General features: G+C 41.1%; 1 protein-coding gene and 5 non-coding genes across 6 annotated transcripts; 3 read left to right on the top strand and 3 right to left on the bottom strand.

Annotated features, from left to right (window-relative positions):
* Positions 1–1,442: 1,442 nt before the first annotated feature.
* atp7b (ATPase copper transporting beta) lies at positions 1,443–22,265 on the bottom strand. The gene is made up of 21 exons (XM_031291704.2): positions 21,996–22,265; positions 16,211–16,973; positions 14,572–14,805; positions 14,044–14,207; positions 13,758–13,919; positions 13,599–13,672; positions 11,874–12,057; positions 10,983–11,216; positions 10,311–10,402; positions 9,699–9,826; positions 9,016–9,170; positions 8,273–8,407; positions 7,968–8,162; positions 6,607–6,789; positions 6,282–6,465; positions 5,414–5,554; positions 5,150–5,292; positions 4,868–5,071; positions 3,935–4,052; positions 3,168–3,270; positions 1,443–2,014 (listed from the first exon to the last, which is right to left on the bottom strand). Exons 1-21 carry the CDS (start codon positions 22,158–22,160, stop codon positions 1,753–1,755), a joined length of 4,023 nt encoding a protein of 1,340 aa, XP_031147564.1. The 5' UTR covers positions 22,161–22,265; the 3' UTR covers positions 1,443–1,752.
* On the top strand, positions 12,301–12,373 carry trnar-ccu. The gene has a single exon. It is a non-coding gene; the product is annotated as a tRNA-Arg (tRNA).
* On the top strand, positions 12,767–12,839 carry trnar-ccu. Its single transcript has one exon. It is a non-coding gene; the product is annotated as a tRNA-Arg (tRNA).
* On the top strand, positions 13,256–13,328 carry trnar-ccu. The gene has a single exon. It is a non-coding gene; the product is annotated as a tRNA-Arg (tRNA).
* trnar-ccu lies at positions 19,385–19,457 on the bottom strand. The gene has a single exon. It is a non-coding gene; the product is annotated as a tRNA-Arg (tRNA).
* trnar-ccu lies at positions 19,845–19,917 on the bottom strand. The gene has a single exon. It is a non-coding gene; the product is annotated as a tRNA-Arg (tRNA).
* Positions 22,266–23,171: the final 906 nt, after the last annotated feature.

The raw sequence follows: 23,171 nt of genomic DNA, 5'->3' as shown, positions 1-23,171 counted from the left end.
ATCCTCTTTGACCTGTCTGGTTGTCACAGGATTTGCATTCTCATGCTGACAAAGTCAAGGGCACGCACCACCAGATTTTTGACAATTGGGTGTTTTTTCCCTTCTCTAAAATATGTTCAAAACTAAATAAATAAATAAATGAAGCTAACACCTTCTCATCATCTGTCAGAGGGCATTTTCAAATGTCTCTGACCATCAGACTGTGTCTGGTGGAATTTATTTTGGCATCCTAAAGAGGCGCTCAGCTGCAGGCAGCATGAATGTATCAGCCTTAAACTTGGCCCGGTTACAGATGCATAGCTGAGCAAGCAAAGGACTCCCCAGGATACCGTGCAATCATATAAAAATGCTGTAAAATACATTTTGGCACCCTATTAAGCTTGAGATGAAATGTGTTTGCACAGAAACAGAGATAAAAGATTGGATAAGATAAGACTGATGCAATCAATACTTTGTGTAGATTAGATTAAATGTAAAAGCATCAGTAAAGTTCCTTCAGAATAAACACAAAGGTTTGTGAGGCAAATCCACTTCCATGATTAAAATAAAAATTATAGCAACAGAAAGATCATGCCTGCTGATTCTCTCTCATCCACACCATATGATATCATATTTACTCTTCATTCAGCTCTACATTTGAATATTATTATAATAGGCTATAAAGAACAGCAAAGCAAACTGTCACATAAACCCTTTATGGTGAAATGAACCTGGAACCTGAAAGTGGCGTGTGTGTGTGTGTGTGTGTGTGTGTGTGTGTGTGTGTGTGTGTGTGTGTGTGAACAGCAGTTTCTAATGTTTACGGTCAGTATTACAGGAAAATAATGAATAGACGTGGCTTAGCAGGAAAAGCACAGCACAAATTACACTTGCGTGCATTTCCTGCTTTCACTTGTCGAAATGTCTGCTGGGAAAAAGGTCTATTATGGGCAGAGAGCAAGACAATAGTCATATTAATATCCCTAAAGCCTATATATCTTTTGTGAAATGGATTCTTTCTTTTCTGGTGAGTGCATGAATCATTTGATTAATCTACTCCATTAATGATCCTTGGCACAGCTCAAAATACATTTGAAAGAAAAATTCAGAAAGTCTGCCCTCCACCTCTTCCTCTTCCTCTTCACTTCTATATTTAACAACTGCACTTTACACACCAAGCTTTGTTTAAGACTGACAATCTAAAAAACAGCAACGGGGGAAAATATTTTCTTCTTAGCTTGAGTTACACAAACACACACCCGATGGGTTGATTTTTGTCTATCAACTCATGCTTTATTTATAACCTGAGCCTCTTTTTTTCAAAACAGTGTAGATTAACCTTGAGTTATGGATATTGTAAAAGTGCATTTGTATAGCAGTTACACAAGCAAACCATTTCATACTGCGAGTTTGATTTATGTGCCTGGCGTGAAAATAGAAAAAAATGCATAAAATGACAATGCTTCAGTAATACCTTCACTTTTAGTGTTTGTGTTTGCAGCTTAATTGTTTAGACATATTTAATAAGAAAGTTATAGATGGGTGTAGACTTGGTGTCCTCAGAGCCATCGATAACAATGCTTTAGTGTTCATAAGCTAAAGGTGAATGTGCCTCGCCAAAATAAGTGCACTTTTTGAGTTTCTGTGCACAATTAGCCTTATCTATTTACATAAATACACAGAAATATTACGCACAAAGAGCTTTGCTCAATTGGTAAACATGAGAACCAGAAACTGTTTGACGTCTAAGTCCCTCTTCCCTTTTTTTCTTCTTTACAACACATTAATGTCCTCCGCCGTCCGGTGATCCAGGAGCGAGTAGCGGCCCTGCACCGGGACAGAGTTAATGGAGGACAGTCCCTGGCTGGGCGGGACGCCGCTGCTTTGGCTCAGCTGCTCCCGAGCTCTGGCGGGGGGGGCGGGGCTGCGCCGCTGGCCGTACAGACCCAGATGTGTGCTGATCTGCGACGACCGAAGACTCTTCATTTGGCCCAGCGCTCGCGCCTCATACAGGTCCACCGAGGTTTTCTTATACCTGGAGGAAATAGATGGTTATTAGATTCACCTGCATGTGACGAAAAAAATGATGAAACTTGTAATGAAGAGAGGCAATCAAAAGTTATAGGATACACCACGGAAGGAATAAAAGTGGAATGCATATATAAATTGTCAGATACAATTTTGATGAATTTATCTCTCTAATGAATCAGGGAACCTCTGTATGTGTGTATGTGTGTGTGCGTCTGTCTTTGAAATATCTCATGAACCGAAAAGATGACACCATCTCACACTGTCTTTGTCAGTGTGAGTTTGTTTCCGTAAGATAGTCGGTCCGGTTCTGGTGGGTGATTAACGCAGATGTTTGCTGATTGGCTCTCATAACGGGCCGGATTGGGTGGCGCACCGCCATGAGCACATGAGGCAAATGTCTGTGATTACTCCACAGTTTAATAATGATATTTTGTGAGTAAATTCTGAATCTGTATGAAGACTATGGTTAACTGCTCCTCAGATCTCTACAGGGTAAATCCAGACAGCTAGCTAGACTATCTGTCCAATCTGAGTTTTCTGTTGCACGACTAAAACTACTTTTGAACGTACACGTTCCACCAAAACAAGTTCCTTCCCGAGGCTATTTTGCTGCGGCACCGTTGCTTCGTCCGGTGCTTAGTGCGGCCCAAGACAGTTGTGATCTGTTTAAAGAAATGCCAATAAACCAGAGCACGTTTTCCTCCCACCCTTTGTGATAGTCTCCCATTGCCAGACCTTTGTTTGTGTAAGGTCTGGCAATGGGAGACTATCTTTCCGGTAAATGTAGTACAAAGTTTTCCACTGAATTAGAAGTACACAGTAAGTCAGTAGTAGGCTATACAGTGTGGTTACATATTAGGTGCTTTGGGGTCCTTCTGTAAGTAATTTTGGGGTAGGCCTACAATGGTTCTGGAGAATGCTAAAAGCAGCAATACCACAGGCCAAGCAATCGTCCCGTTCCAAACGGGCACTGTACTAGTACTGTAAAAGAGGAACAAATGTGTTTCTTATAGGTAGAAATTGGGGGGATGTTGTATGTGTCTTACAGTGTTAGCAAGTTAGGGACTTCCAACATTAACTGACTACTAATAACTTATATCAACAAACAGCACACCATTCTTCATAAATAGGGAAACTTAAAGGTTCGATGGACTCACATTCTCAGCATTAAAGAGGACAGAACCACTGAAACCGAGGAGGCAGCCATCGCAGCAGAGCCCATCCAGGGTTGGAGCACCAGGCCAACAGGCATGAACACACCTGCAACCAACAGGGGAGAGGGCAACAGTGCTTTTACACAATATATACTGAACAAACACGCATTAAAGCTCACTGAGGAGCAGCCAACGCTTCATTTAGTTTGTGTAACTTTGGGCTGCAAGTCGTGTTGTTTGCAATCTGACTTTGTCTTTCACACCACAAGACGCCACTATAAAACAATTGGTTGTATTTCCTGTTAAATCTTTTTTTCTTTATTATCAGTATCTCTTGTGGGTTCAACATTACTTCTTTGGTGACCAATTTTATTTCCAATAGTACTGTAGGTATCAAGCCATGTATACCACGGAAAACACTGACCATTTTTTTGGAAATGTGGGGTTTTTAACCGCCTTCATTTAGACACAGATATTCCACGCTTGTAGGCTGTTTCCTTTGATTAATTATCTTTTAATGTGACTTAAGGAAAGATTGAGAGAAAAGAAATGTATTCCTCCGAGAGAATTAAAGCTGCAGTGGGTAGAATCTCTCTCTCTCTGAAATGATTATCTAAAGACCTCTGTATTTCCTAGTGAGAGTGTCCTCTACAGTAAGTGTACAGCCCAGTTTTACGACCTGTTGAGTTGCCTGATAAAAAAGAAATCTGTCTCTGCAGATAGTGAATATTCTGTCATCATTTGACTGCTGGTGTATCATCGGTCCTCACCTGCAGCGATGGGTATTCCTACAAGGTTGTAGATTAGGGCGAAGACAAAGTTGGTCCTTATCCTCCGCACCGTCTTCTTCGACAGCTCAACGCTGGCCACCACATCCAGCAGGTCATTCTGCATAGGGTAAAAACCTTCAGTTTAAACTAGGGGTGTCCCCGACTAAGAATTTTCATAGTCAAATCAGAATTGTCAAGTCTTGCCTATCGTCGAATCATGTGGCTGGGGTCGACCTCGGTCACTGTTAATGGAAAATGACACTGAAATCTGTTGGATTTATTTACCCACTTTAAAGCTATAGTGCATAGTTTCTGTCGCCCCCATGAGGAATTCTAATTCGTCCACATGATACAAGCCTTCCGTGCTCGCGCGGAACGTTGCAGGGAAAAGATGCAGCGGTTTGAACCAGCGGCTCAATGACCTCCCGCAAGCACAGTATATGGTCGAGCGACCTAGAGAGTGACTGAAGAGAGCGAGGGTTGTTAAAACATAGCAGTGAATCAGAGAAATAAAACGTTTTTGCCGTTTCATCACTAGAAATGCAGCTGTAGCAAGTATCTCACTATCACTAACATTATCCACATCGATATTTAAATAAATAATATTTAATGATATTCAGCAACAAAAACAGCCTGAAGGTCGGAAGGACGGAGGTACAAAGAGCCGTTGCTATGGAGATGATACACGTCTCATCTCGTCACATTGTTGTAAACTTTCAGAACGTTGCACAACGGTGCATTGCAAGTAGCTGCAAGTTTACACTCATCTCGTCCAGAACCTTTGGTCTAAACTGGGCTTTACGACGCCGAGAAGATTCAACTGTCGAATCGGGCTCTTTTGATCGAAGCATTGAATATTCGACTATTCGGGGTCGGTGTTTAAACATGTCGCTGGATCTCCACACAGACTGCCAGTCACAGCGCATCACCTACTCGGATGAGGACGATGTCGGCCGCCTCGATAGCCACGTCGGTGCCCGTGCCGATGGCAATGCCGACGTCGGCCTGAGCGAGGGCTGGCGAGTCGTTGACGCCGTCCCCCACCATGGCCACTCGCCGGCCTTGCTCCTGCAGCTCTTGCACTTTTGCCACCTTGTGTGAAGGCAGCACCTCTGCAAACACCTTTCTGATCCCCACCTGTGATCGAACAAACATTTGATTACATTTCATATATTCAGGAGCCTTTTTTTAGAACCCTATATGAATGTGTTTTACCTGTGCAGCGATGGCTTTAGCTGTGCGCCTGTTATCTCCTGTTATCATAACCACCTCGATGCCCATGCTGTTGAGGGTAAACACTGCTAACGCTGACTCTGGCTTCACCGTGTCTGCGATGGCTAACATGGCACATAGCACACCTACAGAGAACACACACACACACACACACACACACACACACACAGCAAACCACGAGGTGCGAGATAAGGGAGGAAAGGAAATGTCAGTGTTGTTGTTCCAGTTTGCAGGTTTTATCCTCACCCTCTATAGCCACCAGGATAGCAGTCTGCCCTTTGGTCTCGTGGCTGGACATGGCGGCATCAACGTCGGCTCCGATGTGGTGTCCGTTCCTCCTCATCCACTCTCTATTCCCAATCAGGACAGAGTAGGACATAGGCTCAACTGAAAGCAAAGAAATATTGTACACACATAACTGAATATCTGTGAGTTAAGTGACATTTGAAGCATACTGTATTTATTTGTTTTCTGCAAAATAGCCTATGCGCCAGGGCTAAATTAACGTATTTTTGTTCAATAGCTGTAACCTGTGGTTAACAAGAAGGACTTCTTCCATCTTAGGGTGTACTTTCAACGAGACTTTTGACCTTTGAATACCACATGTGACACATACTTTAGTGAAATCTGAATCTACAGCGTAACTAGTAACATTTCTCTGTCAGGAAAATGCTAGTAGTACGATGTTTTCCTCTGAAGTAGAAGTACAAAGTAAGTCAGTATTATACAGTCAGGGTCAGGGAGCACTCTGTAAGTAATTTTGGGGTACAATGGTTCTGGAGTAAGCTACAAGCAGCAATACCACAGGCCAAACAATCAGACTGTTCCAAACAGGCACCCAACGCACTAGGTCTTCCTAAATGGGAATCCTTAACCAGTATCTAAAGAGTGGCCAGCATGGGGATTGAACTCATAACAATGGCTTTATTAGCACCACGCTGTAATCATCTGAGATAACTGGCCTGCTCTACGCCATGGTTTAGGCTGATGTATTCTCCGCAGAAAAACATCATTCAAATAAAGTAGAAATTTGATTAAATTTGAGCTTGCACAATAATCAACATTTGAAACATATAATCCAGAGTGTATCCCCAGACACTGAAAGCCATCAGACCTGCAGGTGTGGCCTCGGCGGCAGAGAGCAGACTGCTTTCGTCGGTGGTGGCTCCCGGCAGCAGGAAGCGCTCTTCGCTCTGCTGCTGCAGCAGATGTTCCACGTTGGAAACCCGGCAGCTGATCCCACACCCGGGTACCGCTTGGAAGTCCCGACAATAGCCCAGCAAGTCAGAGCCCAGCTCCTGTTACACGCACACGCAGATTATCAAATGTTAGAACAGTTATCAAAGCTTTATAGAGCGTACAAACACAAACTTGTTGTTGAGTAGACTTTGAAATCTATCTGTAAACCCAATACTGACACAAAGAAGCATTACTCTCACCTCTTTGCAGTGTTTGGTGACCGCCATGCCCAGCGGGTGCTCGCTGCTGGCCTCCGCTGTGCCGACCAACGCCAGGATCTTCCTCAGGGGCATACGGGCGATTTCCCACAGCACCAACACACGAGTCACCCGTGGTACGCCGTTTGTAATCGTACCGGTCTTATCAAACATCACCACATTGATCTGAGGGAGCAGAAACAGCATAGTCATGATTTCATGTTTTAATTTTCCTTTTGAACATCTTTGTGTGATAAGTGGACTGATGGTGGTACCGATTCAGTCACAGAGCGTTCCCAACACAAACTTTACTTATTTAGCTGATATCCATCAGCAATTTGCATCTTCATAGGTTTGTTTGTGATCTCACAGTTGCCCAGGATGATAAACGCAGCAAAACAAAAGTTTAAATCCAAGGTTTCCACAGACTGTCCCCCTCTCTTAGCAAAACAAAAGTTTAAATCCAAGGTTTCCACAGACTGTCCCCCTCTCTTACTGGAGGCCAACATTTTATCATTCTGGGCAGACTTTGCACATTTGTGAGATTATGAAAATTGCTTTGAAGACCTGAAACCTGCGACTGAAAAAAGTAACACTCCAGAAGTAATAAAAATAAGTAATTTAGGGAGAGTTGAGGTCACAAATGGGGCTAAAAGTCACCAAAACCAATGGGTGTCTTGTATTCCACTTTGGAGGGTAAATGTTCACAGAAAAATGCCCGAAACGTCCGTTGTGTGGCAATGAACTCAATCAAATTGAAGTGCTGTCCTTGTAGCTTTATCAGAGTTCCTGCAAGTCAAATTTAAAACTTAGTAGTATCGCTAAACGTGGACTTCCCCATAGCTGAAGAATAAAATCTGTTTTATGTCTGTGGTACAATCTGAAAGAGATTCGCGCCAATAACACGAAAGCTGATTGGCTGCAATATAGGTTGCATGTTGGTCTCATTTGTAGTCGTAATATAGCAAAATTATATTTGGACTAGCGAAACAAAGAACTACACCACGAAATAAACCACGGAACACCACGGAATAAAAAAAGAGCATCCGAGGCAGCGTTGTATGGACGTAGTAAAATTAAGACCTGTTTAAAATGATTTAAGACCTAAAACACAATACTTGAGTAAATTTAAAACTTTTTAAGGCCAAAAATTTCTTATTTTTTAAGACCCCGCGGAAACCCTGATTATTCATGATTATTCACTTTTAGGATCCAGCATCCGGCCTTTTTTTCTAAGTACTCTACGTTAGTTGAGCATGTCCGGTCCTATAGTTTCAATATCAATAATAATGAATTGTAATAAAATGTAAGTATCAAAGTACGGATAACAGAAGTCAGCAGGAGCAGGATGTAAAGAGCATTGCCTTGTGGGCCATCTCCAGCGGCTCGCCTCCTTTAATGAGGATCCCGTTCTGGGCTCCGACCCCTGTGCCCACCATGACAGCTGTCGGGGTTGCCAGCCCCAGAGAGCAGGGGCAGGCGATGGACAGAACTGTGATGGACGCCTGGAAGGCAAAGCGAACTATAACTTCCGCCTTGGAGATGTTCTGGTTGTAGCCCTGGGAGGAGGAGAATGTGTTATTACGGTAATATTAAAAAAAAAACAACTTTTGAATCTTTGTGAAAGCTGCTTATGTTTGCATGTGAAAACATTTGTGAGCACACCTACCGGGAAGTTCTCCCTCACAATATCAAAGTTGACAAACCCGATTGCCAGCCAGGCCACCAGCGTCAGCAGAGAAACAATAACGATGAAGGGCACAAAGTAACCACTGAGCCTGTCTGCAAACTGCTGGATGGGAGCCTGAGCAAAAACACAAGAGAGTACACATGAAATATTTCTATTGGACTACATGTTGTTACCAAACTCTCGATTGCATCTTTGCTCTTTGTGTTCATTTCTGTGTCTGTCTTTCTAGTGTTTCTGTTAATAATGAAAATGTAAACAAATGTGCATTTGTGCATGTGTGTACATATATTTGGCTGAGTGAAAAGGATATCCTAAATCCATCTTCACTAATTATGTAGATTATAAATAGAGAGGTAAATTCCTAATTTTCTTTAAAATAATTTTAATTAGACACTTTGAATTTTGCATTTTGAAGTTTTGAAGATTTTTTCTCTTCCTTTGAAAAAAAAAAAACGTGTTTGAATGCTGAATATATTAGATATTAGAGGACTAACGTGAATGTTTGTTTTTTGCAGTTGAAGCAGTACTGTGTACACAAGTACTGTGTTACCATTTGTGAAAATGTTGACTTGGAAAGAAAACAAGGAATCTTGCAAACTGTCCATCACTTGTATATCTTTTTATAATGTTCAACGTTCCAAATCAAGAATGTTTGATCCTACACATTAAGACTTTTACTATGTTTTTTGTGAAATTGTGAAAATTTGAAAGTTTAAACTTACCTTGGAGGTTTGGGCCTCTTCAACCAGTTTAACAATTTGAGACAGAGTTGTGTCTGCACCGACGTGAGTGGCCTCCACCAGCAGAGCACCGTGAGCGTTGATGGAGCCGGCAATCACCAAGCTGCCCACCTTCTTACTGACAGGCATCGGCTCACCTGATAGGTATAAAAAGCCGAAACACAAATATTTTAAAGTTCCTTCCTAAAATCGAATAACCAATTGTCCTAAATTATTTCATTTGGTTGTTTTTATTATAACATCATTTCTAAGGCTGTAAAATCAGATTTTATGTATTTAATGACTTGGAGGTAAATGGTGCCAGCTGACGCATCCATTAAAAATACTATCAACGGGAGTTTATTTATAACTATTCTAAATGCAATGACTGTTTTTACATCACAATGTAAGAAGCATTTGTGAATTTGCTGCTTGTGTTGACAATTTGACATAAGTAACCACAGGAAGCTGATGCCAACACTAATTCAAGTTAAAAGATTGTAAAAACTATGTCAAGGGCTAATAGCCTGCTAAATTGCATTGCTTTTACAATAATAAACTTGTCAACTGCCCCCTTAAGAGACTCCTGAATCCATTCCTAAAAACTAAATTAAACAGGCAGCAATGTGGAACTGTACGTCCTCCATCATCAGCTATCAACAGGGTATAGATTCACATCCTCGTACCTGTGATCAAGGACTCGTCTGCCATGGAGCTTCCCTCAATCACTCGTCCATCAACGGGGAACCTTCCTCCTGGGGCGACTTTCACTATGTCGCCCCGCTGCACCAGCTCCACCTCCACCTGCTCCTCACTGAAGCATGCAAATGGGTCAAATGCACTTACAGTTACACATCTCAAATCTAGTATATTCATTCGTACTTAGGTCTGGGTACTGAATTTAATACTTTTTAGGCACCGACCGAATTGCCTCTAAAGTATCGAGTATCGAAAAATGCCTTGTCATTCAATACCAAATTTCAATACCTAAGGAGTACATCTCATCAGCCTCAGTGAGCCAATAAGCACGCAGCATGCTTCTACCAAGATCTAATAATGTTTGTGATTGGCTGTCGTTACGTTACACGTCGTAGAGACACGCAGGAAAAACTCTACGTTACACAGAGAGGAGCTGAAAAATAAACAAGATTTTTGCCATAATGTGTAATGTTGTAATTTATTTTATATTGTTTAGGAACAGGTATCGAAATCACGGTTTTGGTGTTAGTACGGGATATGACATTATTTTAGTGATAGCCAGCCCTATTTGTCATTCACATAAAATGCTTTTGGACTACCTGATAATGGAGTGCTCAAGTCCCAAAGTGACCACAGTGGCATCGGTGGCTTGAAGTGACATTAATTTGGCCAAAGCCTCGGAGGTTTTACTCTAAAAATGCAGAAAAAACAAACATATTAAAAACATGGTCTGGTCTCATGGTTATGGATTATTTTAAAGGTGCTGTGTGCACAGTTTTGGCACATATTAATAGATTAAAAACACTTTATAATAGTGTAATGATTGGAAACAAAGGAGACCATTATCAGAATTTACTAAGAAACATGTAGAAGGAGGCATTCTTCTCGAAAGCAAATGTCAGAGGCAGAGCAAGGGCTTATGGGTAATGTGGTCTTAGAAATACTAACTCCAATAATACCACTGGCAAGACATTAAAGGTCAACAACTATGTCGTCCACAAACTCATTTTGTTTCTGGTGATTATTTTAAGGTTTCCTAATAATATTGAAGTTTCAAAATAAAAGATCTTTAGATTAGCCACATGGCAATTTCATCGACAACAACGTCTAACTCATGACATGAAGGAACTACTGTACAGCCTACAAAAAAAAACATTAAAGCTTTTCTTCAAAAACTCTACTTGTATAGTTCCAATGTTCAAACAGCAACAATACGACACATTTGTGTCAATTTCAAAAGTACAGTGCAAGTATATATGTTTTATTTGAACCTTTGCAACGTGTTCCAGCCATCGTCCCAGCGCGATGAACAGAAACAGCATGGGTGGAGTGTCGAAAAAGGTGACGGGGCTCTGGCTGGCTCGCTCCGCCATGGCTACAACGAGGACCACGCAGGAGTAGATGTAGGCAATAGAGGTGGCTAACACAATCAGCACGTCCATGTTGGCCGTGCGGTGTTTCAACGAGCGAAAGGCCTGGATGTAGAAGTAGCGGCCTCCAAAGATCTGAAGAGAAGAAAAACAGATTTAATGACAAAATCTCTGCTTTTCCTTTTCTTCAATAAATGTCCCTGTTGCTGCAAGCAAAGGAGGAATGGATGGCACTTTCATTAATAAGAGTTCTTGCCATGTTTTTAACCCCAGTTTGAGCCAAATGCTATCCAGTGGTTAAGACTTGCTTTAAAATTCAATCAATTTACTTGATTTACTTAACCCTTGTCCTGTTTTCAAAGTTTTTATATCAGAAATATGGGTTTCTTACAACCAAATTGCCCAAAAATAACATGGATGCATGGACGTTGTAAGGAAGCCATACAACATTCTTCACAGGTAAAAATAATAATTTCTTCCATTGAATTTTGAGTGTTTTATTCAATTTAATAGCATTTCTTTTGTTTTAAAACAATCTCCTGACTACTTCCTGGACGGGAAGACAACTCGAGGGTTAGGACCCCTCTGAGGTAAACAAAAGCTCTAAATGAACTCTCCTACTCTTGTACCCCCATGTAAATGCTATGAATGCATTTATATTTGATTAAAGGCCTCATACGTTATGGATGCATGAAGGAACCAATCACTTTCCCATTCTTACAGGAAGGAAACACCAAACAATTACAATACAAAGCTCTTAAAAAGGTCCCAGCCCCAGACATGTTCCCTTACCTGCACAGGTGTACAGAGCAGGAAGAAGGCCAGGTTGAGGAGGGAGAGGCCAGGCAGCAGGTTCTGCTCCTCGGGCATGGAGCCTCCGTGTTCCTGGTGCTGACTGTCCATCACCATCATGTAGATCATGAGGCCCATGACGGGCAGGCCGAAAACAAGGCTGAACAGAAAGGAGTTCTTCCACCTGGAGAGGTATCAGACGTGTCAAACTATAGAAAGAAGACACCTTTTTCTTGTTTATTATCTGCTACCTTGGCACATATTTCTATTAATTTCCATGTGCATGTTTGTCATTGTAAAGGGCATTGAACCATGCACTTTCCATAGCACTTTCAGAGAAATAGTAGTGGAAATAGGTAAGAAGGTTAGAGCCAAATAGTACTTGAGTATTGACATGTGAATGACAGCATCCATACTAATATATGTAGCCCCAGTGGCCTAATGGATAAGGCACTGGCCTCCTAAGCCAGGGATTGTGGGTTCGAGTCCCATCTGGGGTGGTTTCCACTTTAGTGGCTCGGTAGAAGTGTGCTGGGTCCATAAATCAGACGTTAATGGGTATAAACCCATCCTCTGCTGCATTATCATTATCATTAATCATCGTAGAGCTATTATTACCAGACAGGGAGCAACAACTCTCTATGGGTAACAAAGCATCTGATACTTCTCTGTTTCTGACATTGTCAAGTTGTTTGTTGCTTTTGTATTGAAGATTATTGATTTATATTTATATGTTTGTCTTTGTCAATGCACACAGGATAGTAGGTTCTAGCAAGTAATACATGGCCAGCTCTGACAGCTAGGGGAGGATGCCACTATACCACTGAAACAACATGCGATCACTGCCTTTTATGATTTTGATCTGGACAATTGGACAGCTGGCCAGCTGTGTAGCCCCAGTGGCCTAATGGATAAGGCACTGGCCTCCTAAGCCAGGGATTGTGGGTTCGAGTCCCATCTGGGGTGATTTCCACTTTAGTGGCTCGGTAGAAGTGTGCTGGGTCCATAAATCAGACGTTAATGGGTATAAACCCATCCTCTGCTGCATTATCATTATCATTAATCATCGTAGAGCTATTATTACCAGACAGGGAGCAACAACTCTCTATGGGTAACAAAGCATCCGATAGTTTTCTCTGTTTCTGACATTGTCAAGTTGTTTGTTGCTTTTGTATTGAAGGTTATGATTTATATTTATATGTTTCTCTTTGTCAATGCACACAGGATAGTAGGTTCTAGCAAAGTAATACATGACCAGCTCTGACAGCTAGGGGAGGATGCTGCTATACCACATAACAACAATAACAACAATAATAACAACAATGCTATCACTGCCTTTTATGATTTTGGTGTGGACAATTGGACATTGGTTAAGATGTAAAGCCCCAGTGGCCTAATGGACAAGGCACTGGCCTCCTAAGCCAGGGATTGTGGGTTCGAGTCCCATCTGGGGTGACCGACAGCATTTTGTTATATAAAATCTACTGTATACTTCCAGGTTTTTTTTAAATCATCTTCACATAGGCATAGGCAGAGTGCCGTACACAGAGCAGTTTTCTGATCTAATCTAAAATTGGCTATTAACAGACTGGAAAAAAGTCTATTAAAAAATAAAAGATCAGATTTTATAGAACGCACAAAAACACAGAGTTGTGAAGGCCGGAGGCCTGAAAGATGATATTTTAAAAGTGAACTTATTCTGACAATCTTAAACCAGATACTTGCTGTTGAATTTCTTCCGTGTGATCGAGGTTGTTTTTGAAGCCCGCCTTCACCAGACTGGCCTCGAAACCAAGACTCTGGAATGAGAAATATAAACCAGAATCTGTCATGTCAAGAGGAGAGGAGGTTTGAAATACAATCTAAAATGTAAGTGATTATCACCTGAATGATCTTGATAATATCTCGAGCTCCGAGCACTTCTGGGTCAAACATGATCTGAGCTTTTTTGGTTGCCAGAGCGACGGAGGCCCCGAGGATCCCTTTGGTTGAGGTGAGCTTGGACTCAATGTTGTGCACACATGATGCACATGTCATGCCTGTTATCTACGAGTGAAAAATGGTGGAAATCCATGACTTTTTTGTGGCGTTTTGTGTAAGATAATGTGTATTTTCTTCAATACAGAGAAACCAGTTTGTACACGTATTGTATGCTTCTCAACTGACTTACAGTGAGGTCCAGTTTCCCATGTGTTACTGCATTGTCCTCTATCAGCTTGGCGCCGAAGCCTAAGTCTTCTATGAGCTGAGTTACAGCAGCGGCGCTCACGACTTCTGAATCATATTTCACCTCTGCCTTTCCAGCCATGAGTGACACCAACACCGTGACGATTCCTAGAAGTCAAAGTCAGGGGCGATTCCAGGATTTTTTAAGTTGGGTGGCACAGGGGGGATTTTATCAGAATACAGCATAGAACATCTGCTTAGAAATATAGGAAATATTGGATAGGAGAGAACAACACAATGTAATTCTGCTAAATAATAATAATTTGTATTTGAAAATGCCTATTGTCAACTGGCCGGGGACTACAGCTGGAAATTAGCCGTAGGGGCTAAAGCTGCTCCTTTTACTGAACAGTTAATTAAAGGTCACTGTCCACGATATTATAAACTAATACACTAAACTAAATCATATTTCAGTGCCCCCCTTCTGAAACACTACCATTACATTATATGACAACACCTGAGCTGGCTTTACCCTTGTGTTTGCGCAGGCCCCTCTCAATGTTGGCCACGCAGGAGGCGCAGGTCATTCCCATTACGCAAATAAAGCATTTTTGTACTTTCATCCCGCTTCCAGAGGTTGCCTGTGATCCAGTGCCATTGCTGACTCCCGGCTTATTGGGCAATTGCAAGTCGGAAAGGTCAGAAAGTCCAGAGGTAACAGGCCTGGACTTTTCACTACCCTGGATGTTCTTTGCAGACGCAGGTTCTGTAGTAAAGGAGGAACAAAGTCAGTGGCAGCACCATGTTTAAAGGGCCCTTATTCTGCTCATTTTCAGGGTTATACATGTATTTTGGGTTATACTTTCACAGTATTTACATAGCACCTCGACCTGCTTTATAATCAAAAAAGACATAGACATCTCACTTTTTTATAATATTGGCCATTTAAAGGTAGATAGACAGAGATGGACAGTTTAGTGCGTCAGGATAAAGACAAACGACAGGGTATATACTGCAGTAGCTACCACGTTTCAGTGGAGGAAGTACATTCACTTTACATTCACTACTACTTAAGTACAGTTTTGAGGGAAAATTTTACTTCACTACATTTATTCGTCAGCTGTAGTTACTTGTTACTTTTCATATTAATGTATCCTGCTGGAATGTGAACTTCCAACTTTTGTTTATATTATTAAAGCAATAGAAACAAACTAAAATATAATATATAACGTATCTGCTATGGTTAAGGTGTGAATTAAACATAAGTACAAGTCAGGAGCTGCGCTTCTCACAGATTTAGAGTTAAAAACTTTGACTCAGCTCTACCTTAATGGCTGAAAATGAAAGAATCTGCTCATAATCTGCCTGAGTTAATTCCCCGTCTTGGCAAGCTGTTTTTCGTCATTAAATCCAACAAGAACGCCCCGGCCGGCGCGAGAGCCCTCCACTCACTCGAGAGCATACTTGTTTGGTTTCCACGGTAACCGGTGGAAACATGAGGTGTACTGGAAAGGATTTAATCAAAGTCTTTTTGCTCATAACATACAGGTACCACTAACTTTCTTTGTACAGATGCTACAAATGCTGCAACCCGTCTGAGATATCTTCAGACTGTGATGAACAGGTTCTTTAAGGATATAAAGAGTAGTATATATATAAGAGTAGTTCTCCTGAATGCATCATATCATGCACAATAAGTCATGGGTTGCTCTAATGACAACAACACAATTCTGGTCATTTTTTGGTCATTATTTGTTTAAATTATTTTTTTATGGCAAATGTACCATTTACAAACTCTGAAATATGAAAATGGCTGGTTTTCTTGCCTTCTGTGACAGTAGACTAAATATATTTGGGTTTTGGACAGTTGGATAGACACAATAAGACATTTGAGGACATCTTTTCACAGTTTTTTGACACTTCAATGAATCCATTAATGAAGAAAATAGCCTGCAGATTAATTGATCATGAAAATGATCGTTAGTTGGAACCCTGATCTGAGCATCCCTGCCATTACTTCTTCTTAGAGGTACATAGGGACAGACATTGTCATGTTTCTTTTCAAAATAAAAAAAGCTCTGCTCCAACACTAAAATCATTTATTGTGTTTTATCCTGATGATTACCATATTTAGTTTGATTTACAGCTTTATATTAAACATTTCTGCCTACCTTCAAGTGATGCGTCGAAGCCCATGTCTTCGATAGCTGCCCTGAGCTGCTCCGGCTCTGTCAGACTGGGGTCAAAGGTTATCGTTCCCTTTTCCTCCTTCAGTGACACCGCTATGGACTGCACTCCTGTCATCTGAGAGATCCTCCCTTCTATGGACTGCACGCAGGAGTTGCAAGTCATCCCTACGATCCAAATGTTTACAGTCAAGTTCAATAAGTCCCTCTGCCAGCAGCTTATATCATATCCAGATGGATCATCGGCGGATAAAGTGGCACCAAAACCCATGTCCCCGATCTTTTCTCTCAGCTCCTGTTGTGTAACTAGAAGAGGCTGATACACAATCAGCGCCGCGGCGTTTTGAAGGGACACCTGAATATGTGAAACACCAGGTAGAGGACCAATCTGTCCCTCAATGGACTGCACACAGGACTGACAGCGCATCCCATCCACCCTGACCTGCACCGCTGACTCCACATTGAATCCTGCGCTCTGCAGCTCCAGAGCAATCTCTTTGGTTGTGATAACTGAGGCGTCGTAGTCCACTTTGGCCAAGCTGCTGGTTAAAGATAAGCTGGCAGCAAGTACGCCATTCAGGCGGCAGATTCTGCTCTCGATGGCTTGGGCCTGGTGCCTGGGGGTGAGTCCCAGGAGTTTCAAAGTTGCTGTGGAGGCAGCTTTGGGTGGAGGGTAGAGATCACTCTGACTCCCGTACTCGTAGGCCAAGTTGTCAAGGCCTTGTTTCTCGATGTCAGGGCCTTTCGCCTGAAAAGATGAAAGAAATAGTCAATTTAGGGACTGAATGAAAGTTATTGGGCTGGGGATGGGGGCCTAACATTATGAGCGTCACGGTGGATCAGTGGTTAATGCTGCTACCTCACAGCAAATAGGCACTGCAGAGTTCGATCCAAGGTCTGGGCAGGGCTTTTCTGTGTGGAGTTTGCACGTTCTCCCCGTGTTTGCGTGGGTTTCCTTGTACCATAAAGACATGCATGCCAGGTAACTAGAACTACAATTAAAAACTAGCCGTCTGGCTAACACTGGTGCATTTACAGAAATGTTGATTAATTGATTGAAACTGCATTGTCCTAATAAATAAATAAATCTTAACTTAAGTTTCACGTCCCCCGCAACTGCAAAACTGTCATGTATACCCTGTTACATCTTAAAATAACATAACAGCTGTGACTTCCTCCTATCAAACCACAGTGTAGTAGCTGTACAATAGACCTTGTAATATGTTGACTATTGGCTGCATTGCCTCAGGAACAAAAACAACACAAACCTTTAACACACTTTTAATTTCCGGTTCCATCGATGTAGGCTTGCCTGCCTTGTTGTCTTTGTTCTCTATTCATCCTCAGGGCAAGAAATACAGAAGGGAAAGATTCCACAAGCCAACCCCCATTCAACTACTCAACAAGCCCCACTTGACCCCATTCCGAGCTTTATGTGTTCCTCCTTCCCTTGTTCAAAACCTCCATCCTCAAATCTCCGCCCTCAATGAGCAGAAATCCCAAAAGTTAATTAGCAGCTGTTGCAATTTTGACTAATAACTGAGGTCATGTCCTCTGTATTTTGGAGATGGTTGGAGATTAAGTAAATGGCATGTGTCAGTGGAATTTAGGTGTGGAAATAGTCTGCAAGGATCCCAAACACTTACTACATCAACTTTTATTTTGAAATTCTGACCTCAGATCTCATAGTGTAAATGGCTTCATGTAAAAAAGAAAAATGGGTTCGGACAAGAATATGGTCTCATCTTTGATTTAAAAATCAACATGGTATCATATATGTCAGCCTATACACCTTTCTTTCCATCTATCTACTTTAAACTGATAAACTGAAGGCTACTGGTTCATCATTTTTCTAACCAAACCAGGCAAAAATACAGAAATAACTAGACCCAAATGGAATCTGCAGATTCTTTTTTTTTTTTTTTTTTTTTTTTTTTTACAGTTTTGAGCAGTGAAAGTGAAACTGCAGAATTTCAGCTTGGACAGTTTTTTCTGCTTGGGCTGGAGAAGTGTTAACTTTCTTATTTTTTTTAAATGAATTTGTTTAAAATCTGCAAAAGATCTGCAGGAAAATCTGTGTCCGCAGTTTCCATGTGGCCCTGGAAATACCATCAACTCTTTACTTACAGCTAACAGCACTGTAAAACAAATTTAGAACACCTCTCCGAGTCTCTGATGTGCTTAAGATGTTATGATGTGAGAGTTAAGCTTCGTGGGTAAAGCAACAATTTGCCACACCAAGAGATTTAATCTCTCTGTGAACCAACATAGCAAGACCACTGTTCATGCATGCTGGCTGGACTGGTCTCTTTCTGGAAACAAAGACCCGATTTCTAAGTATGTAAACTGAAAAAGGAGGTGGCTGGATAAGGTGGTAAATTCAAATTGAAATGGTTAAATACAACTTGACACTTCCACTCCCTTAATAGGTTGTTATCTAAAATAGGGTCTGCAGGAAAAAAGCCCAGCAGCTGGTTTGGGGCCTAAAAACCTCATGACTGTCCCTTCACATAAGCCTCCCAATGTGACTCTGCTTAAAGTCAGTCATCACTGGCACCTCACAGAACTGACGCCAGAAGTCAACCCCATGTTTAGGAGCTGTACTCCAAACAGGAAAGCGTCTTTTTAATGTCTTATAATTTGTTTGATCAGTCATGACGGAAAATATCCTTTCGTCCTCTGCCATCACATGCATTTTGGAATAGAGACAAGAGGATGGTTTCGATCCAAATAGGACCACAATGTCCATCTTAGAAGGCCAGTGTCGTATCCATTAGGGCACTGGGGCTGTACTGACTACCAATGAACATTGCAAATGTCTCTGCAGTTTTGCCCACACCTCTTCTCTCCTGGGCGCTTTACTGAAAGAAAGTTCTTTGGCCCACTCTCCTTTAAAAGTCCAAATCAGTAGAAATCAATGCAGCAGCAACACAGCACATATTTGATGATATCTTATTTCCATTTCATTAATTAACATGTTTTCTGGTTGAAACAGAGTGGACTTAAAAAACACAGTCACCCACATTAAAAACCTACAACTTCCCTAGTGTGTAACAATCCTTTGTACTTCTAGTAGAGAATGATTTGCACCCCAGATGGGACTTGAACCCAGAAAACTGGAAGTATACAGTAGATTTTATCTGCTAAAATACTATCAATCACCCCAGATGGGACTTGAACCCACAATCCCTGGCTTAGGAGGCCAGTGCCTTATCCATTAGGCCACTGGGGCTACACAGCTGGCCAGCTGTCCAATTGTCCAGATCAAAATCATAAAAGGCAGTGATCGCATGTTGTTTCAGTGGTATAGTGGCATCCTCCCCTAGCTGTCAGAGCTGGCCATGTATTACTTGCTAGAACCTACTATTCTGTGTACATTGACAAAGACAAACATATAAATATAAATCATAACCTTCAATACAAAAGCAACAAACAACTTGACAATGTCAGAAACAGTGAAAACTATCAGATGCTTTGTTACCCATAGAGAGTTGTTGCTCCCTGTCTGGTAATAATAGCTCTATGATGATTAAACTAATGCAGCAGAGGATGGGTTTATACCCATTAACGTCTGATTTATGGACCCAGCACACTTCTACCGAGCCACTAAAGTGGAAACCACCCCAGATGGGACTCGAACCCACAATCCCTGGCTTAGGAGGCCAGTGCCTTATCCATTAGGCCACTGGGGCTACACATCTGTTCATCTGTCCAATTGTCCACATCAGAACCATGAAAGCACTGTGACCATGTTGTTTTAGTTGCATAGCAGCATCTCCCCTAGCTGTCAGAGCTGGCCATTTATTACTTTGCTAGAACATCAGTGCTGTATCCATTAGGCCACTGGGGCTACACAACATAAACCATACCAATCTCAAGACATAAGACACACCACAGTGACTACAGATCCATCCCCAAGAGCCCCTTTGCATTACAGTAACTAAGGCAAACACTGACATGTTGACTTCTGGGTTCACAAGTGACTGTTCAAAGTTCAATAAATCACACACAGACAGTGTATCAGGACAAACATTTACAAGAAACATCATATTAACGATTGGATAGCTTTTGCACCAATCAAACAAATCCACTGTAATAATCTATTGTTAACACCTGGCTTAGCATCATCGATTGGCTATAAGTTGACTTTATATATAGATTTTTTTAATTCTAGTCTGTGGAATTTAAAGTGGAGGGATACAACAGGAAACATGGTAACTTCCAATATTATTGCAGTGACTTGAATGCAGCATGAGGGGAGTGATTCTAATCTGAGGTGTTCCATTGATTTTAACAATGTTAGAATGTCATTTTAAAAGAAAGTTTCTTTATACTATTAAAATGATGTCTTTAACAATCTCATATTCAATGTACTTTTCAGTAAACTCATTTTGAAAAATTCCCATCTGTTTTGCCTCGATTACAACAAAGTTCTTGCACACAGAAAAGTCCAAATGTGAACTAAAAAGAAGGCAGTTCATATGTGTTCATTATAATTTAGGGGCCCTGTTTGTGATAGGTAAAAGTGAACTAAGTGAACACTTTCTTTTTACTATTAAGAAATGTGCCACCAAACTACTGCTGTGGTCTAATCATATTTTGTAGTCACACGTTTCTTACTATTAATCATTCATTGGTTTTCTTGTTTATTAGGGAGATGGCACACATCTTGTTGAACATAAACATGACAGGCTTAATGGGTAACATTAAAACTAAAGCTTTATAGAACATTTGAATACAAGCTGGTAATGTAACTGTGGCAACAATCAGTTTGTTTGATTACACTTGACACCTAAATCCGTCTGAGATGCAATGACTTGCATGACTACGTTACATTCAGGTGGCATTTGTCCAAAGCGCATACAATACGCCCATTCAACGCGCACAGCAACATGAGCTGGATGTTACAGATGATACATGAGCATGATCACCAACTTCATTAACTTAAAACAGACGCTTTGCATCAGGAATTCCTGACAATTAAACGTTTGAATCTGGAATCTGGAAACAGGCCTAAAGAGGTACAATTATCCACATTTCACAATAAGTTAAAAAAAACTATTATACTTTTACTCCAAAACTGACTATTTTCTTTCTGTTGATTGATAAATCATTGAGTGGTGAAACAATTATTTGGATCCTTTACTTAAGTAGCAATACTGCAACATATAAATACTCCATTACCAGTAAAAGTCTTGCAGTGAAAATGTCACTTAATACGTGTTATTGGCAAAATGTCATAAAAGTATCAAAAGCAATAATGCAGAAAAATGGGCCGTGAGTGTTGTATTACGACAGCATGTATTACAGTATGTTGTATGTTATTACTAATGCATTCAGGTGTGAGCAGCATTTTAACTATACTACTACTACAAAAATGCATCATGTTATAAACCAATGACAGTTTTCTTTCATGTAAAATCTTAACTTTTAAAGTATCTTTCCAGATAAATGAAGTGGAGAAAAAAGTACAATATTTCCCTCTGAACTGCAGTAGCTAAGAGGTAGAAATCCTCAGGTAAAGTACAGATTTGTGCTTAGACAACAGTACCTTCTACCACTATTATCTAATACTGATTGCAGCTCTGACCTTTTGCATGTATTCACAAAAACTCATCAATAGGTAAAGTCTCCATATTTGTTCTTCTGATCGGTTGTGCCAAAAGAATCGGATCCCTGCTACTGCTACAGATGGGTATCTGGCCCAATGAAACTTTTAAATACAGTGTAACATCAGCTGCAGATGGAGCGCAGCTCTCCGGAGGCCTACCTTCAACTCGGGCGCACATTGTCCCCTGCAGCAGCAGCTGCCGGTCGGTTGGACACTACAGGTGCAGTCCGGCTTACATTCAACCATACACATCTGCTCCCCTGCGCCGTGCGACGACTTGGAGACATACTTGGACACATTTTTAGGCGACTTTGGAGAAAACATGTTCGAGTTGCTCTACTGTCGTTTGGCCTATCTCCACCTATCAAAGTCGGAGGGCAAAAGTCCGCAGTGGGTAAGCGCTCCGTCCTGTTCCTGGAGATAAGAGCGCACTCCGGCTCAACGTCATTTTTTTTGGTGCTCAGCTTTGGAGTTGAAGGTTTTTGGTCAGAGGACGTTCATGAGGAAAGGGCGGGCAAAGCAGCCTCCAATTACGACTTCTGCAGAAAGAGTCAATTACACGGTCCAACACGACGCATATCAGCATTAGGCCTTAAAGATGATCTGTAATATCCGTTATACTGTAATTTGAGAGTGGTACAGGAATAAACTATAGTAGGCTATGTGTAGAAAAATAGGCTTTATTCAAGTCCAAATAAATTCAAGTATAAGAACCGCGTAAAATAAAGGCGGAAGACCCATTCCAGACTTTATTATAGGGTGATTATAGGTAGTCATTTTCAAAATAAAAGCCAGTCTGGATGAATTGTTTATAAATGTAAATGCCAACTGTGCTTAAGTTCCTCTCAATGTTTAAAAGCTACAAATGAAAAATACTAACAGTGACTTAAAACAATTTTAGGTTTTTAGCCAAATGAAAGTGCCAACTGCCAATACTCAATTTCAGAAACTGACTCAAGTATATATTTACAAAATACGTTTTATTGAGTGTACTCAAAGCCTCCAACGTCAAACGGTATTACAGTAAATTGAAAAAAACTGTCAAGTATGTATGTGTGGAGGTGGAAGGAGACAGGGCATCAAAGCAAACAAAGATGGCATTTAAAAAAAAAAAAAAAAACCAAAATCATGTCTTTTGTGTGAAATAATTAATATAAAATGTGGCACACTGCAAAGAAAACCCATCTTTGGTCATTTCATCGAGTGTGTCTTAAAAGCTAATTTTCCCCCAAAAAACCTGCCAGAGATGATTCCACTTGATTAAGCTGGTGTTATTGATTCATTTATAAACTTTTAATGAATGGAGACTGCATAGAAATCTATAAGGCACTTTGC

Source organism: Sander lucioperca, chromosome 24 (assembly GCF_008315115.2).
Source record: "Sander lucioperca isolate FBNREF2018 chromosome 24, SLUC_FBN_1.2, whole genome shotgun sequence".
Taxonomy (NCBI): domain Eukaryota; kingdom Metazoa; phylum Chordata; class Actinopteri; order Perciformes; family Percidae; genus Sander; species Sander lucioperca.
This window is presented reverse-complemented; position numbering and strand designations above follow the sequence as displayed.